The sequence below is a fragment of the Neolamprologus brichardi genome, chromosome 3 (assembly GCF_056152115.1).
Source record: "Neolamprologus brichardi isolate AB-2024 chromosome 3, ASM5615211v1, whole genome shotgun sequence".
Classification (NCBI taxonomy): Eukaryota; Metazoa; Chordata; class Actinopteri; order Cichliformes; family Cichlidae; genus Neolamprologus; species Neolamprologus brichardi.
The window spans coordinates 2,673,135-2,688,054 of NC_142106.1; the positions used below are offsets into that span (position 1 = coordinate 2,673,135).

Below are 14,920 nucleotides of genomic sequence, written 5' to 3' on the forward strand. Positions count from 1 at the left end.
GTAACACCTCGAATCTGAAACACCTGGCGACGCATAGCGTTTTTTTTAAAAGCCAAGAAATGCACCGTATTTGATAGCTTGCTGCGAGACCTCACACCAGCACATCTGCTGCATGTGTGGTGCCTGTTATTGGTCCCGGAGTTAGCAACATCCCCCAAAAACCCGAAGAGGAGAGTCCTGGCCCCTAGCCCTGCCAGTGTAGCAGAAATTATGACGGATGATGGTGGCAGCAGCAGCCGTTCTTCTCTGGGTCAGTAGCTTAATGTTGTTTGTGTGTAATTTACGCTTAGTAGGCTAACTACGTTATTAAATTAATGCACGTAAGGTGAACTAGCAAACACCATCGTAGTTACATGCAGCTGTCTTCTTGTTTGATGGCAGATACTCCCTTCACCCTGGCCAAAAAAGCTAAAATGACTAAAGAAAAAGTGGGAAACAGCTAAAGATGAGAGGTTTTTGGACAAAGTTGTTTTTTTCCCCCATTGATTAAGCACTGCTTCCAGCCAAGAGTGATACCATAAATCCCCTATAGCTGCAGAAAAGGCTAACATTGTTTTCTTTTTACAAAAAAACAGCTAAACATGAGAGGTTTTTGGACCAAGTTTGTGTTCTCCATTCTTTAAGCACTGGTTCAAGCACCGTTTAAGCACCTGCAAAATTTCAGAAGTACCGGTTTGGTACTGGTATTGGATAAAACCTAAACGATACCCATCCCTATCAGTGACCCTCTCTACTAGATCTCGTCCACAGTAGAAACGTCTCAGTTGGTACAAGAGGAAACAGAAGAGGGGTAATGACGGATGCATGTGGAGTCAGCTAGCAGCTAATTCACAGAAACCTGCTATTCACACCATCGTACTGTCCTCCGAGCGCTCTCTGGACAACAAGCTGGATCATGTAGACTTACAGTGGCTTGCAAAAGTATTCGGCCCCCTTGACCAGCTAATATGCTTTAGAGCAGACAGATCTCTCGCCAAAAGAGCAGAGGAGGACTCTGTGTTTACATCCACAATGCTTGGTGTAGTGATGCTGTTGTGGCCTGAAAACACTGTTCACCTCTGCTGGAGCTTATGATCATCAAGTACAGACCATTTTACCTCTAGAGTGAATTTTCAGCCATGCTGTTTGTTGCTGTCTCCCTCCCTGCTCCAATAACAACAACAGAAGTGAGGCACTAAATGAATTGTATCAGCATGTCAGTGAGCAGCAGACAGCCCACACAGATGCTTTTCTCATCCTAGCGGGTGATTTCAATGATGCAGACACAAAGACTGTGTTTCCCAAACTGCATGAACACATTAAGTTTCCTACATGAGGAAACAACATGTTTTCACCACCCAGAGAGGAGATTACAAAGCACCCTCCCCCCAACCTTGTTGCCTCTGATCACATCACTGTTATGCTAATGCCAGGCCTATGGTCAAAGTCACCACACCAGTTTGTAAGCAGGTACGTGTATGCCCAGAATGGTCCTCAGAGGCACTGCAAGACTGTTTTTGGCCACAGATTGGCAGATCTTTAAACAGGCCATCGCACATGGCAACAACTCAGACCTTAGGAATATACAGAAACTGTCACTGCCTACATTTCAAAATGCATGGATGGTGTCTCAGACAACAGCGCTATCACTGTCAGGGCCAATCAGAAACCATGGCTCACAGGTGAGGTCTACAGGCTTCTGAGGGTGAGAAATGTGGCCTTCAGAGCCAGGGATGAGGTGAGCCTAAAAACAGCAAGGGACAAACTTGTCAATTGGCATTAGAGAGGCAAAAAGGCAGTACTCCAGGAGGATTTCACAAAGCTTTAGTGACAGCAGAGATAGTTGGAGGCTGTGAAAAGAGATACAGACCAACTCCATTGCCGAAGCTGCTGCATTGAGCTGCGGCCGCAAGGTGGTTGGTGCCTGCCGTGGTGGTAATCCCCGAACCAAATGGTGGACACCAGAGGTGAAGGGAGCCACCAGGCTGAAGAAGGAGTCCTACCGGGCTTGGTTAGCCTGTGGGACTCCGGAGGCAGCCGACAGGTATCGACAGGCCAAGCGGAATGCGGCTCGGGCAGTGGCTGAAGCAAAAACTCGGGTGTGGGAGGAGTTCGGAGAGGCCATGGAAAAAGACTTTCGGACTGCCTCAAAGAGGTTCTGGCAAACCGTCAGGCGTCTCAGGAGGGGAAAGCGGTGCTCTACCTGCACTGTGTATAGTGCTGGCGGAGCGCTGCTGACGTCGACTGAGAAAATTGTCAGGCGGTGGAAGGAATACTTCGAGGACCTCCTTAATCCCACTGACGCGTCTTCCAAGGAGGAAGCAGAGTCTGGGGATGAGGGGAATGACCCGCCAATTTCTGGGGGCGAGGTCACTGAGGCAGTTAAACAACTCCTTGGTGGCAGAGCCCCTGGTGTTGATGAGGTCCGCCCCGAGTTCCTGAAGGCTCTGGACGTTGTAGGGCTGTCCTGGCTGACACGCCTCTGCAATGTTGCGTGGAGATCAGGGGCAGTACCCGTGGATTGGCAGACCGGGGTGGTGGTCCCCATCTTTAAGAAGGGGGACCGGAGGGTGTGTTCCAACTACAGGGGGATCACACTCCTCAGCCTCCCCGGGAAAGTCTATGCCAGGGTGCTGGAAAGGAGAGTTCGTCCGTTAGTCGAACCTCTGATGCAGGAGGAACAATGCGGTTTTCGTCCTGGTCGCGGAACACTGGACCAGCTCTTCATCCTCTCGAGGATACTTGAGGGTGCATGGGAGTTTGCCCAACCAGTCTACATGTGTTTTGTGGACTTGGAGAAGGCATTCGACCGTGTCCCTCGGGGTGTCCTGTGGGAGGTGTTGCGGGAGTATGGGGTGTCTGGCCCATTGCTACGGGCCATTCAATCCCTATACAACCGTTGCAAGAGCTTGGTTCGCATTGCCGGCAATAAGTCGGACTCGTTCCCGGTGGGTGATGGGCTCCGCCAGGGCTGCCCTTTGTCACCAGTTCTGTTCATAATTTTTATGGACAGGATTTCTAGGCGCAGCCAAGTGGCGGAGGGCTTTCGCTTTGGTGGCCTCAGGATCTCATCTCTGATCTTTGCGGATGATGTGGTTCTGTTGGCTTCATCGGGTGAGGGCCTCCAGCTCGCACTGGAGCGGTTCGCAGCCGAGTGTGACGCAGCGGGAATGAGGATCAGCACCTCCAAATCTGAGGCCATGGTTCTCAGCCGGAAAAGGGTGGAGTGCCCACTCCGGGTCGGGGATGAGGTCCTGCCCCAAGTGGAGGAGTTCAAGTATCTCGGGGTCTTGTTCGCGAGTGATGGGAGAAGGGAGCCGGAGATCGACAGACGGATTGGGGCTGCAGCTGCAGTAATGCAGACGCTGCACCGGTCCGTCGTGGTGAAGAGGGAGCTGAGTGTAAAAGCGAAGCTCTCAATTTACCGGTCGATCTACGTCCCTACCCTCACCTATGGCCACGAGCTGTGGGTAGTGACCGAAAGGACGAGATCGCGGATACAAGCGGCGGAAATGAGCTTCCTCCGAAGGGTGGCTGGCATCTCCCTTAGAGATAGGGTGAGAAGTTCGGCCATCCGGGAGGGGCTCAGAGTAGAGCCGCTGCTGCTCCACATCGAAAGGAGCCAGCTGAGGTGGTTTGGGCATCTGGTAAGGATGCCCCCTGGGCGCCTCCTGGGTGAGGTGTTCCAGGCATGTCCCACCGGGAGGAGGCCCCGGGGCAGACCCAGGACACGCTGGAGAGATTATATCTCTCGGCTGGCCTGGGAACGCCTTGGTGTTCCCCCGGATGAGCTGGAGGAGGTGGCTGGGGAGAGGGAGGTCTGGGCCTCTTTGCTTAGGCTGCTGCCCCCGCAACCCGGCCCCGGATAAAGCGGATGAAGATGGATGGATGGATGGATGATTTGATAACTGCTTATACACAACTTTTCATCATCTTTCCTCATAACCCTCTTTTGTCTGACCATTTGAATCACATTTGAATTTCCAATAAAGGACTCCACAGAGTTTGGTGAAAATAATGACAGTAGATGTTTGTGTGAAAGTGCTGGAAGCAAATTGGTGTGTGATGTTCTTTCAGTGTTGCACTTTGTAGATGGCCCCTGAGCACTGGTCTCACAGCCAGCTACACATAGAGACCAGTGTTGAAGATGACTTGTTGAAATGAAAATGAGCTTGTAGTTTGTCCGCTTTAATAATGTGACTGGAAAAAAGCGTTGTTGAACTTGTAATATGTCAGTTTCTTTTCAACTTTGCCTTTGAAAGTGAAGCCTGTAGATACTTGAATGAGAAACATGACTTTTTTCAGGTTTTTTTTTTTTATGTTTTTATGAAAAATATACGATTTCCATTTGAAAAATTCACATTTTTTTTCTTTTGTTGTGTTTATTTGAAGCTGCTTCCTGTTGACTTCAGCTGTTTGGAGTTTCCATTTTCTAAACTTCTATATTCTGAACCTTCTTCAGCTCTGAACAGATGATGAAACACTGAATGATTTCAAGCACACACTTTGTCTAATAAACTTGCACCTTTCACTCTTTATACAGATTTGAGGACTGTGGTTTGTCAGAGATGAGCTGTGATTATCTGGCAGCAGCGCTCAAGTCTAACCCTTCCCATCTGAGAGAGCTGGACCTGAGTGACAACAACAAGGTGGAGGATTCAGGAGTGAAGCAGCTGTGTGGTTTTCTGGAGAGTCCAGGATGTGTACTTGAAACTCTGAAGTCAGTAACCATGTTTTAGTTGTGCTGAGATAAATATGATGTGAAAGTTGTGCTGACACTAAACTGCAGACATAAGGCTGACATTATACTGATCCACTCTAAGGATGTTCATGGTAAAGTTTTTCTTCTCTGGTTTAGTCTATTGACTGTAGCAGAACAATCTTCACATTTCAAAAAGTGATATTCAACGTATGGCCCGTAGCCCACATGTGGCCCTCACAGGTCAAAGGTCACGGCACATAGCAATCTGTGAAACAGAAACAGTTTGGAGTTTGGACCTGTTGATTCCTGAGCTTTGATAGTCAAAGGAGTTTGCAAAGAAAAGCGTCTGGACTTCTTTAAGTTACTTGAAGACGTTTCACCTCTCATCCGAGAAGCTTCTTCAGTTCTAAGGTCAAATGGTGGGGAGTCCCAGATTTAAACCTAGTGGGAGTATCCCCCCACAGAGGGACAAAAGGACCCCCTGATGATCCTCTAATCGCCTGAGCCAAGGTGTGAAACTGGGTGTGGGTCCCAATAAACCAGGGTATCGGGTGAGCTCATTGTGAAACCTGGCCCCACCTTATCATGCGAATTCCTGAGGTCAGATGGCCCTGAGCTTTGATACTGGATTTGCTTCAGTAGTTATTACCAGCACTGCTTTAGGAGCTACATTTATCATAGCTGATTGCCTTCTTTTAACAATCAGAATTACTGCTATTCTAAAAGCAAGCACAAACGAACCAATGAGAGTGGAAAACAGGATAAGCAGCAGACGGCCATCTACATGTTGTAGTGGATTACAGTTACTAGGGGGTGCTGTCACAGTCATGCAGTCAGTAGACTGCTCTGCTTGTGCTGTTGTTGGTAAAGATAAAGTGAAAGCGAGCATTAAAACAATGAAAAGTGTCCACTGCAGCCTCTATCTGAGTTCCTCATGCTCTTCTTCTTTTTTCCTCCATGTTTGTAATGAATGCTGCTGACTGCTTGCACTCGTCTGCAGAACATTCCCAGTACAATAACCAGCTGTGCATGAAGCTAACACCACCACGAGCAGCTGCTCAGTGGATTTGGAGGAGACATGTCTCCAGCTTCTCACAGGCAGTATACAGAATGTGGATCTCCACAAAGACTGTGGAGAGCTCGTCCCAGACTCTAAATCCACACTTGTCTGCACAAAACTTCTCACACGTTCCCCTCACAAGTTTTTTCTAAGTGAAGCTCCCAGGTTCAGGTCCAGCTTGTTTATCAGGAGCTGCAGTAGATTAGTGATCCATCCTCACAAAGCAACATAGACACCAGATATGGAAACACAGCATCATACAACACAACGAAGAGATCCAAAGCATTTTCTCTGCATTTCTGTGGCTGATGCTGCTAGAGCGAAGTTATTTGAAACCTTGTTGTTCTGCACTTAGGGACTAGAAGAGGAAACTGAAAGTCCTTACAGAGAGTTCAATGGAAGCAGCCAAGTGCTATAAGTGTCTGCTGTACAGCGATGCTGGTTCAGCTGTGGCTCAGCACAGTTTCATAGTGTGACTCAATAAAAGCAGCAGGACAAAAAAGCATGATGCTTTCATCAGCGTGGAAATAAGAAATTTTCTTGTGACGTGAAAGACACTGGAGCTATTTCACTCAGAGCTTTACAGTTTCAGCTTCACACTTCGGCTTTTTTACGTAGCTTTAGTGTAGAGCCTTCACCAAAGTCCCACTGTCGGCCTCCTAAGCTGGTAATTTTTTCGGTTTTGGACCTGGATGTTTCTTGTTCAGTTTTTTTGATTTCACAGAATGAAACTTGACATTTTTTCAGGTTTTTATGATAAATGTATGACTTTAATGTGAAAAATTCAGTTTTTTTTCTCTTGTGTTTGTTGGAAGCTGCTTCCTGTTGACTTCAGCTGTTTGGAGTTTCCATTTTCTAAACTTCTACATTCTGAACCTTCTTCAGCTCTGAACAGATTATGAAACTCTGAATGATTTCAAGCACACACTTTGTCTAATAAATACAATGACAATTACAAATTTATTTATATAGCACATTTAAAAAACCCACAGGTATACCAAAGTGCTTCACAGAACGAGTTAAGAGCAATAATAAATACAAATACAAAACACAAAATACAAATAAAATATACTAACAGGCAGGTGACATAACTAACCAATAATACACCAGGCATAGTAGGCACAACCCGAAAGGCTGAAGGTTAAAACATTATAAACATTAATAAAGCGAAAAACATAATGTACAGTACAAATGCGGGCTCTAGGAGGCAGAGAAAGCAAGGCTAAACAAATACGTTTTTAATTGAGATTTAAAAGATTGAATTGAATCAGATGCCCGAATAGCTAGAGGGAGGTTATTCCAGAGGTAGGGTGCGACCGCGGCGAATGCACGGTCACCTCTGGTCTTGAGCCGAGATCTAGGTCGCAGCAGGAGCATTTGGCTAGCTGATCTAAGCGCTCTCCCAGGGGTATAAAAGCTGAAGAGATCCCTAAGATAGCTGGGCGCGGTGTTATTTATGATTTTAAAAGTGAGCAATAAGATTTTAAAAACAATACGAAATTTAATAGGGAGCCAGTGCATAATAATAATAATAATAAACTTCCATCTTCCATTCTTTATACAGATTGGACAGCTGTGGTTTGTCAGAGATGAGCTGTAATTATCTGGCAGCAGCGCTCAAGTCCAACCCCTCCCATCTAAGAGAGCTGGACCTGAGTGACAACGACAAGCTGCAGGATTCAGGAGTGAATCAGCTGTGTGGTTTTCTGGAGAGTCCAGCATGTGGACTTGAAACTCTGAGGTCAGTCACCATGTTTTAGTTGTGCTGAGATGAATATGATGTAAAAATTGTGCTGACACCAAATATAGACATAAGGCTGATATTATACTGATCCACACTGAGGATGTTCATGGTAAAGTCTGTTGTAGAAGAATGTTCACATTTCAAACAGTGATACTCAACCTATGGTCTGCGTACACATGCAGCCCTTTTCAATGGAGCACAGTAATCAAGTAAACCACTGATTACTTTGATCACATGCTGCAGAAAGCCTCTGTCCTGTGTGGCTCCAGCCACCTCAAAGCTGATTGGACATGACAGATCACATCTTAGTGACCTGGATCTGCCGAATAGAGTCAACAGTGACATTAAGATGATAGATGATGATGAGATACCCTTTATTTGTCAGTTGCAGTTGCCCACAACTAAGATGACAGACCTTGCCAACCGTACATGCAATACACAAACATCACATTGGGGAGACATCTTCTCCAAGATGTTATCAATATTGCAGAGCCATAAAAACATGCTACGCTAAACCCTTTAAGACCTACCAGAGAACCAAGTCCCCCTAAGCTCATCTTTATATTTTTACATGCTGCAGTGCCATTTTTTGGAGCATTTCAAGTTGCTATACATGAATACAACCATTATAGCCCAAATTGTAATGCATTATGTATGCATTAAGTCCATAGTAACAAAATAAATTGCAAAAAAGTTCAATAAACTAAAAAAAAATTTGAAAATCAATTTGTTTTTTGTTTTTTTGTTTTTTTTACATATATTGCTAGTTAGAGAAATTTAATTTGAGACAAAACTGTAAATACAAAAAAGTTGCACAAGTTATTCGACAAATAACTTGTACAAGTTATTAGACAAAGCACATACTTTGTCTAATAATCTTACATTTTTCATTCTTTATACAGATTGAGGAGCTGTGGTTTGTCAGAGATCAGCTGTGATTATCTGGCAGCAGCGCTCAAGTCCAACCCTTCCCATCTAAGAGAGCTAGACCTGTGTGACAATGACAAGCTGCAGGATTCAGGAGTGAAGCAACTGTGTGGTTTTCTGGAGAGTCCAGGATGTGTACTTGAAACTCTGAGGTCAGTCACCATGTTTTAGTTGTGCTGAGATGAATATGATGTGAAAGTTGTGCTGACAATTGACTGCAACCAAGTTCAAAACAACTGAAGCGTGGCTCCGTTCCTTTACATATTCCATATCTTATAGTGACAGTTTCCAGAAGTGCAAACATCGAACATGCCTCCAAACATGTAATGAGTCAGACTGAAATCATTTCTACAAGAACAGTGTGAGTTCTCAGCACGTCACGTCAATAAGAAGGACAAACAGTGCAGCAGGAATGACAAAACCAACTAACAGTCTGATATCCCCTGTTCCTGTTGGTCTCCAGCATCATTATTTATACTTCTCCACCACCATGACTGCAGCTGACCAATGAGCTTCTGTGATTTCAAGTGACGCACTGTGACTCAGACTGGAGAAATGCTAAACGATTCCTACAAAGTGTGTGCTCAGTATGAGATGAGTTTGGTAGCTCTGTGTGTGCACAGATGAACTCCACAGGACATCTCCTGTATGAAGAAACTGTGCTAGTTTGTCCAACAGCGGGAAATATTCAGAGAATATCTCAGACAATATCTGTGAAGCAGAAGCTAAACGTAGTAATAGGAATACTTCAGCTTTTTGTGTAGCTTTAGTGTAGAGCCTTCAACACAGTGCCACTGACGCCGTCCTGAATTGGTAATATTTTTGGACTCTGATATTTCTTTTTCCATTTTTTGGATTTCACACAGTAGAAATGCACAACTTTAGTGTGAAAAAGTTTTTTATTTTGTTGTGTTTATTTGAAGCCTCTTCCTGTTGGCCTCTGCTGTTTGGAGTTTCCATTTTCTAAACTTCTATATTGTGAACCTTCTTCAACTCTGGACAGATTATGAAACTATGAAATGAATCATTTCAAGCACACACTTTGTCTAATAAACCTCCATCTTTCATTCTTTATATAGATTGAGGACCTGTGTTTTGTCAGAGAAGAGCCTTGAATATCTGGCAGCAGCACTGAAGTCCAACCCCTCCCATCTGAGAGAGCTGGACCTGAGTGACAACAACAAGCTGCAGGATTCAGGAATGAAGCAGCTGTGTGGTTTTCTGGAGGGCCCAGCATGTGGACTTAAAACTCTAAAGTCAGTACCCATATTTTATTTGTGCTGAGATGAATATGATGTGAAACTTGTGCTGACAGTAAACTGCAGACATAAGGCTGATATTATACTGATCCACACTGAGGATGTTCATGGTAAAGTCTGCTTTCTTCTTATCTGGTTTAGTCCACTGACCGTAGAAGAATACTGTTCACATTTCAAACAGTGATACTCAACGTATGGCCCGCAGGCCCTCCACAGGGCGCCAACCGGCCTGCTGACCTTTCCTAATTCAGAGAGAGGGCACCCTGATTAACTGTGTAACGTTCTTCTTCAAAGTTCTAAGTATCAGACACAACAATAAGTACTCAACAGCTGACTCTTTAGCAGGTCAAAGGTCACGGCACACAGCAATCTGTAAAACAGTAAAGGTTTGGAGAAAGAATTATTGCACATTTACAAACTAAGACTGCTGCTTGGCATACTGGGTAATCCGAGCTGCTCAGGTATTGGTCTGCTAACGACTGTAAGAGGCTCTGTGGCTGCAGACCACAGAAGAACAGAAAAGAGAGATGAAGAATGTAGAAAAAGGCGAAGATGAAACAGAACTTTAGCTCCAGAGAGGAGCTGTGTCTGTGTGGGTGGGTCTCAGGCACCTCCGCCCACACAGTGACAGAGAAGCAAGTGAAGAGTAATAAATAAACACTTTAACAGCAGACAGAATTTCATAAGCTGATGTACAAATGTGTAGAATGATTGTGGCAGGTATGGAAAAAGGTCCATAAAGATTGAAGCGTGTCTTTATTCCTTTGCATATTCCATATTTTGTAGTGAGAGTTTCCAGAAGTACAAACATCAAACATGCCTCCAAACGTGATGAGTCAGACTGACATCATTTCTACAGAGAACAGTGTGAGCTCTCAGCAGGTCACTTAAATAAGGACAAACAGTGCAGCAGGAATGACTAAACCCACTAACAGTCTGATATCCCCGTGGTCTTGTTGATCAACAGCATCATCAATGCTGCTCCACCACCATGACTGCAGCTGACCAATGAGTTTCTGTGACGTCATGTGACGCTCTGTGACTTAGACTGGAGAAATACTAAATGGCTAACCTGAAGAGTACTGATGATTCCTACAAAGTGTGTGTGCTTAGTATGAGATGAGTTTGGTAGTTCTGTGTGTGCACAGATGGGTTCCACAGGAAATCTCCTGTACGAAGAAACTCTGAAAGTTTGTCCAATAGCGGGAAACATTTTAGATAATATCTCAGAGAATATCTGTGAAGCAGAAGCTAAACATAATAATAAGAAAAGCAAACTAATGATAAAACTGCTGCTCTGAGCCAACATTTAACCATCACTATCAAACAGTGAAGACCTCTCAGACTTGATTTTACAGGATAAAACTTGACAATTTTTCATGTTTTTATGATCATTGTATGACTTTAATGTGAAAAATTCAGAGTTTTTCCTTTTCTTGTGTTTGAAGCTGCTTTCTGTTGGCTCCAGCTGTTTGGAGTTTCAATTTTCTAAACTTCTACATTCTGAACCTTCTTTGGCTCTTAACAGATTATGAAACACTGAATGATTTCAAGCACACACTTTGTCGAATAAACCTACATCTTTTATTCTTTATACAGATTGAGGAGCTGTGGTTTGTCAGAGATGAGCTGTAATTATCTGGCAGCAGCGCTCAAGTCCAACCCCTCCCATCTAAGAGAGCTGGACCTGAGTGACAACGACAAGCTGCAGGATTCAGGAGTGAAGCAGCTGTGTGGTTTTCTGGAGAGTCCAGCATGTGGACTTGAAACTCTGAGGTCAGTCACCATGTTTTAGTTGTGCTGAGATGAATATGATGTGAAAGTTGTGCTGACACTAAACTGCAGACATAAGGCTGATATTATACTGGAATAAGTATATACTGGAGGATCTTCATGGTAAAGTCTGTTTTCTTCTTCTCTGGTTTAGTCCATTGACTGTAGCAGAACAATGTTCATATTTCAAACAGCGATACTAAATGAATGGCCTGCGGCCCATACAGGGCCTGATGACCTTTCCTAATTCAGAGAGAGGAGAGCCTGATTAACTGTGTAGTGTTCTTGTTCACAGGTCTAAGTATCAGAAGCAACAATGAATAATCCACAGCTGACTCTCTTTAGCAGGTCAAGTCGGCTCAGGCACCTCCGCCCACACAGTCACGGTGTAACAGGTGTAGAGTAATAAATAAAGACTTTAACAGCAGACAGGATTTCATAAGATTATGTACAAACATGTAGGATGATGGTGGCAGGTATGGAAAAAGGTCCATAAAGATTGAAGCGTGTCTTTATTCCTTTGCATAATCCATATTTTATAATGTGATGAGTAAGACTGACATCATTTCTACAGAGAACAGTGTGAGCTCTGAGCAGGTCACGTCAAAAAGAAGGACAAACAATGCAGCAGGAATGACTAAACCCACAAACAGTCTGATATCCCCTGTTCCTGTTGGTCTACAGCATAAAACTGCTCCACCACCATCACTGCAGCTGACCAATCACCTTCTGTGATTTCAAGTGATGCTCTGTGACTCAGACTGGAGAAATGCTAAATGGCTAACCTGAGAAACAGTCAAAGTACTGATGATTCCTACAAAGTGTGCGTGTTCAGTATGAGATGAGTTTGGTTGTATTGTGTGTGCACAGATAAACTCCACGGGCGATCTCCTGAATGAAGAAACTCTGAAAGTTTGTCCAACAGCGGGAAACATTTCAGAGAATATCTGTGAAGCAGAAGCTAAACATAATAAGAGCACACACTTTATCTAATAAACTTCCATCTTTCATTCTTTATACAGGTTGTGGAGCTGTGGTTTGTCAGAGACGAGCTGTGATTGTCTGGCAGCAGCACTGAAGTCCAACCCCACACATCTAAGAGAGCTGGACCTGAGTGAGAACAACAAGATGGAGGATTCAGGAGTGAAGCAGCTGTGTGGTTTTCTGGAGAGTCCAGAATGTGGACTTGAAACTCTGGGGTCAGTCGCCATGTTTTATTTGTGCTGAGATGAACATTCAATTCAATTCAATTTTATTTATATAGCGCCAAATCACAACAGCAGTTGCCTTAAGGCGCTTTATATTGTACATAATATCCTATTATAATAGATACAGAGAAAAACCCAACAATCATATCACCCCCTATGAGCAAGCACTTTGGCGACAGTGGGAAGGAAAAATTCCCTTTTGACAGAAAGAAGCCTCCAGCAGAACCAGACTCAGGGAGGGGCAGCCATCTGCTGCAACTGATTGGGGTGAGAGAAGAAAAAAGGATAAAGATAAAGACATACTGTGGAAGAGAGACAGAAATTAATAACAGATATGATTCAATGCAGATAGGTCTATTAACACATCATCAGCGCATCATAGGAATCCACCGGCAGCCTATGTCTATTGCAGCATAACTAGGGGAGCATTCAGGGTCACCTCGTCCAGCCCTAACTATATGATTTAGCAAAAAGCTTCCAAACTGGAAGCTGGTTCCACAGAAGAGGGGCCTGAAAACTGAAGGCTCTGCCTCCCATTCTACTTTTAAATACGCTAGGAACAACAAGTAAGCCTGCAGTGTGAGAGCTAAGTGCTCTAATAGGGTGATATGGTACTACAAGGTCATTAAGATAAGATGGGGACTGATTATTTAAGACATTGTATGTGAGGAGCAGGATTTTAAATTCAATTCTGGTTTTAACATGAAGCCAATGAAGGGAAGCCAATACAGGAGAAATCTGCTCTGTCTTTCTAGTCCCTGTGAATACTCTTGCTGCAGCATTTTTGATTAATTGAAGGCTTTTCAGAGAGTGTTTAGAACGTCCTGATAATAATGAATTACAGTAATCCTGTCAGGAAGTAATAAATGTATGAACTAGTTTTTCAGCGTCACTAAGAGACAGAATATTTCGAATTTTAGAGATATTAGCAAATGGAAGAAAGCAGTCTTACATATTTGTTTAATATGTGCATTGAAGGACATGTCCTGGTCAAAAATGACTCCAAGGTTCCTCACAGTGTTACTGGAGGCCAAGGTAATGCCATCCAGAGTAAGAATCTGGTTAGATACCATATTTCTAAGCTTTTCAGGGCCGAGTACAATAACCTCAGTTTGATCTGAATTAAGAAGCAGAAAGTTAGCGGCCATCCATGTCTTTAAGACATTCCTGCAGTTTAACTAATTGGTGTGTGTTATCTGGCTTCATGGATAGATAAAAGTGGGTGTCATCTTTACAGCAGTGAAAACGTATGCTATGTCTTCTAATGATACTGCCTAAGGGAAGCATGTATAATGTAAACAGAATTGGTCCTAGCACTGAACCCTGTGTAACACCGTAGTTGACCTTAATATGTGAAGAGGACTCTCCATTTACATGAACAAATTGGAGTCTATTAGATAGATATAATACAAACAACTGCAATGTAGTACCTGTAATACCTACAGCATGTTCTAATCGCTCTAATAGGATATTATGGTCAACAGTATCGAACGCTGCACTGAGGTCTAGCAGGACAAGCATAGAGATGAGTCCACTGTCAGAGGCCATAAGAAGATCATTTGTAGCCTTCACTAAAGCTGTTTCTGTGCTTTGATGAGCTCTGAAACCTGACTGAAACTCTTCAAATAAGCCATTCCTCTGCAGAAGATCTGTTAGCTGTTTGACAACTACTCTTTCAAGGATTTTTGATATGAAAGGAGGTTGGAGATTGGCCTATAATTAGCTAAGACAGCTGGGCCTAGAGATGCTTTTTGAGTAAAGGTTTAACTACAGCCAGCTTGAAGGCCTGTGGTACATAGCTGATTATTAGAGATAGGTTGATCATATTTAAGATTGAAGCATTAATTAATGGCAGGACTTCTTTGAGCAGTTTTGTAGGAATGGGGTCTAAAAGACACATTGATGGTTTGGTATCAATGGTACTAAAAGTAGTTATAGATTATATTACATCTGTGTGATTATTATGGGTAATTTTTTCTCTAATAATTAAAATTTTATTTGTGAAGAATAGGGATGGGTATCGTTTAGGTTTTATCCGATACCAGTACCAAACCGGTACTTTTGAAACAGTGCCGATGCTTAAACGGTGCTCAAACCGGTGCTTAAAGAATGGAGAACACACAATTGGTCCAAAAACCTCTCGTGTTTAGCTGTCTTTTTGTAACAAGATAACAATGTTAGCCTTTTCTGCAGCTATAGGGCATATATGGTATCACTCTTGGCTGGAAAAAGTGCTTAAACAACGGAAAAAACACAAATATCTTCCAA

General features: G+C 43.6%; 1 protein-coding gene across 2 annotated transcripts in view; it reads left to right on the plus strand.

Moving 5' to 3' along the window:
- Nucleotides 1–14,920, plus strand: part of LOC102789553 (ribonuclease inhibitor-like) — a 36,064-nt gene that overhangs the window by 13,753 nt on the left and 7,391 nt on the right. Inside the window, exons 5-10 of one of the 2 annotated variants that reach the window (XM_087838575.1) lie at nt 4,523–4,699; nt 7,306–7,482; nt 8,388–8,564; nt 9,492–9,668; nt 11,271–11,447; nt 12,467–12,643. In XM_087838575.1, the coding sequence (XP_087694701.1) occupies nt 4,523–4,699; nt 7,306–7,482; nt 8,388–8,564; nt 9,492–9,668; nt 11,271–11,447; nt 12,467–12,643 (1,062 nt within the window). The remainder of the gene's footprint in view (nt 1–4,522; nt 4,700–7,305; nt 7,483–8,387; nt 8,565–9,491; nt 9,669–11,270; nt 11,448–12,466; nt 12,644–14,920) is intronic. The other variant, XM_087838576.1, reaches the window with a different exon arrangement.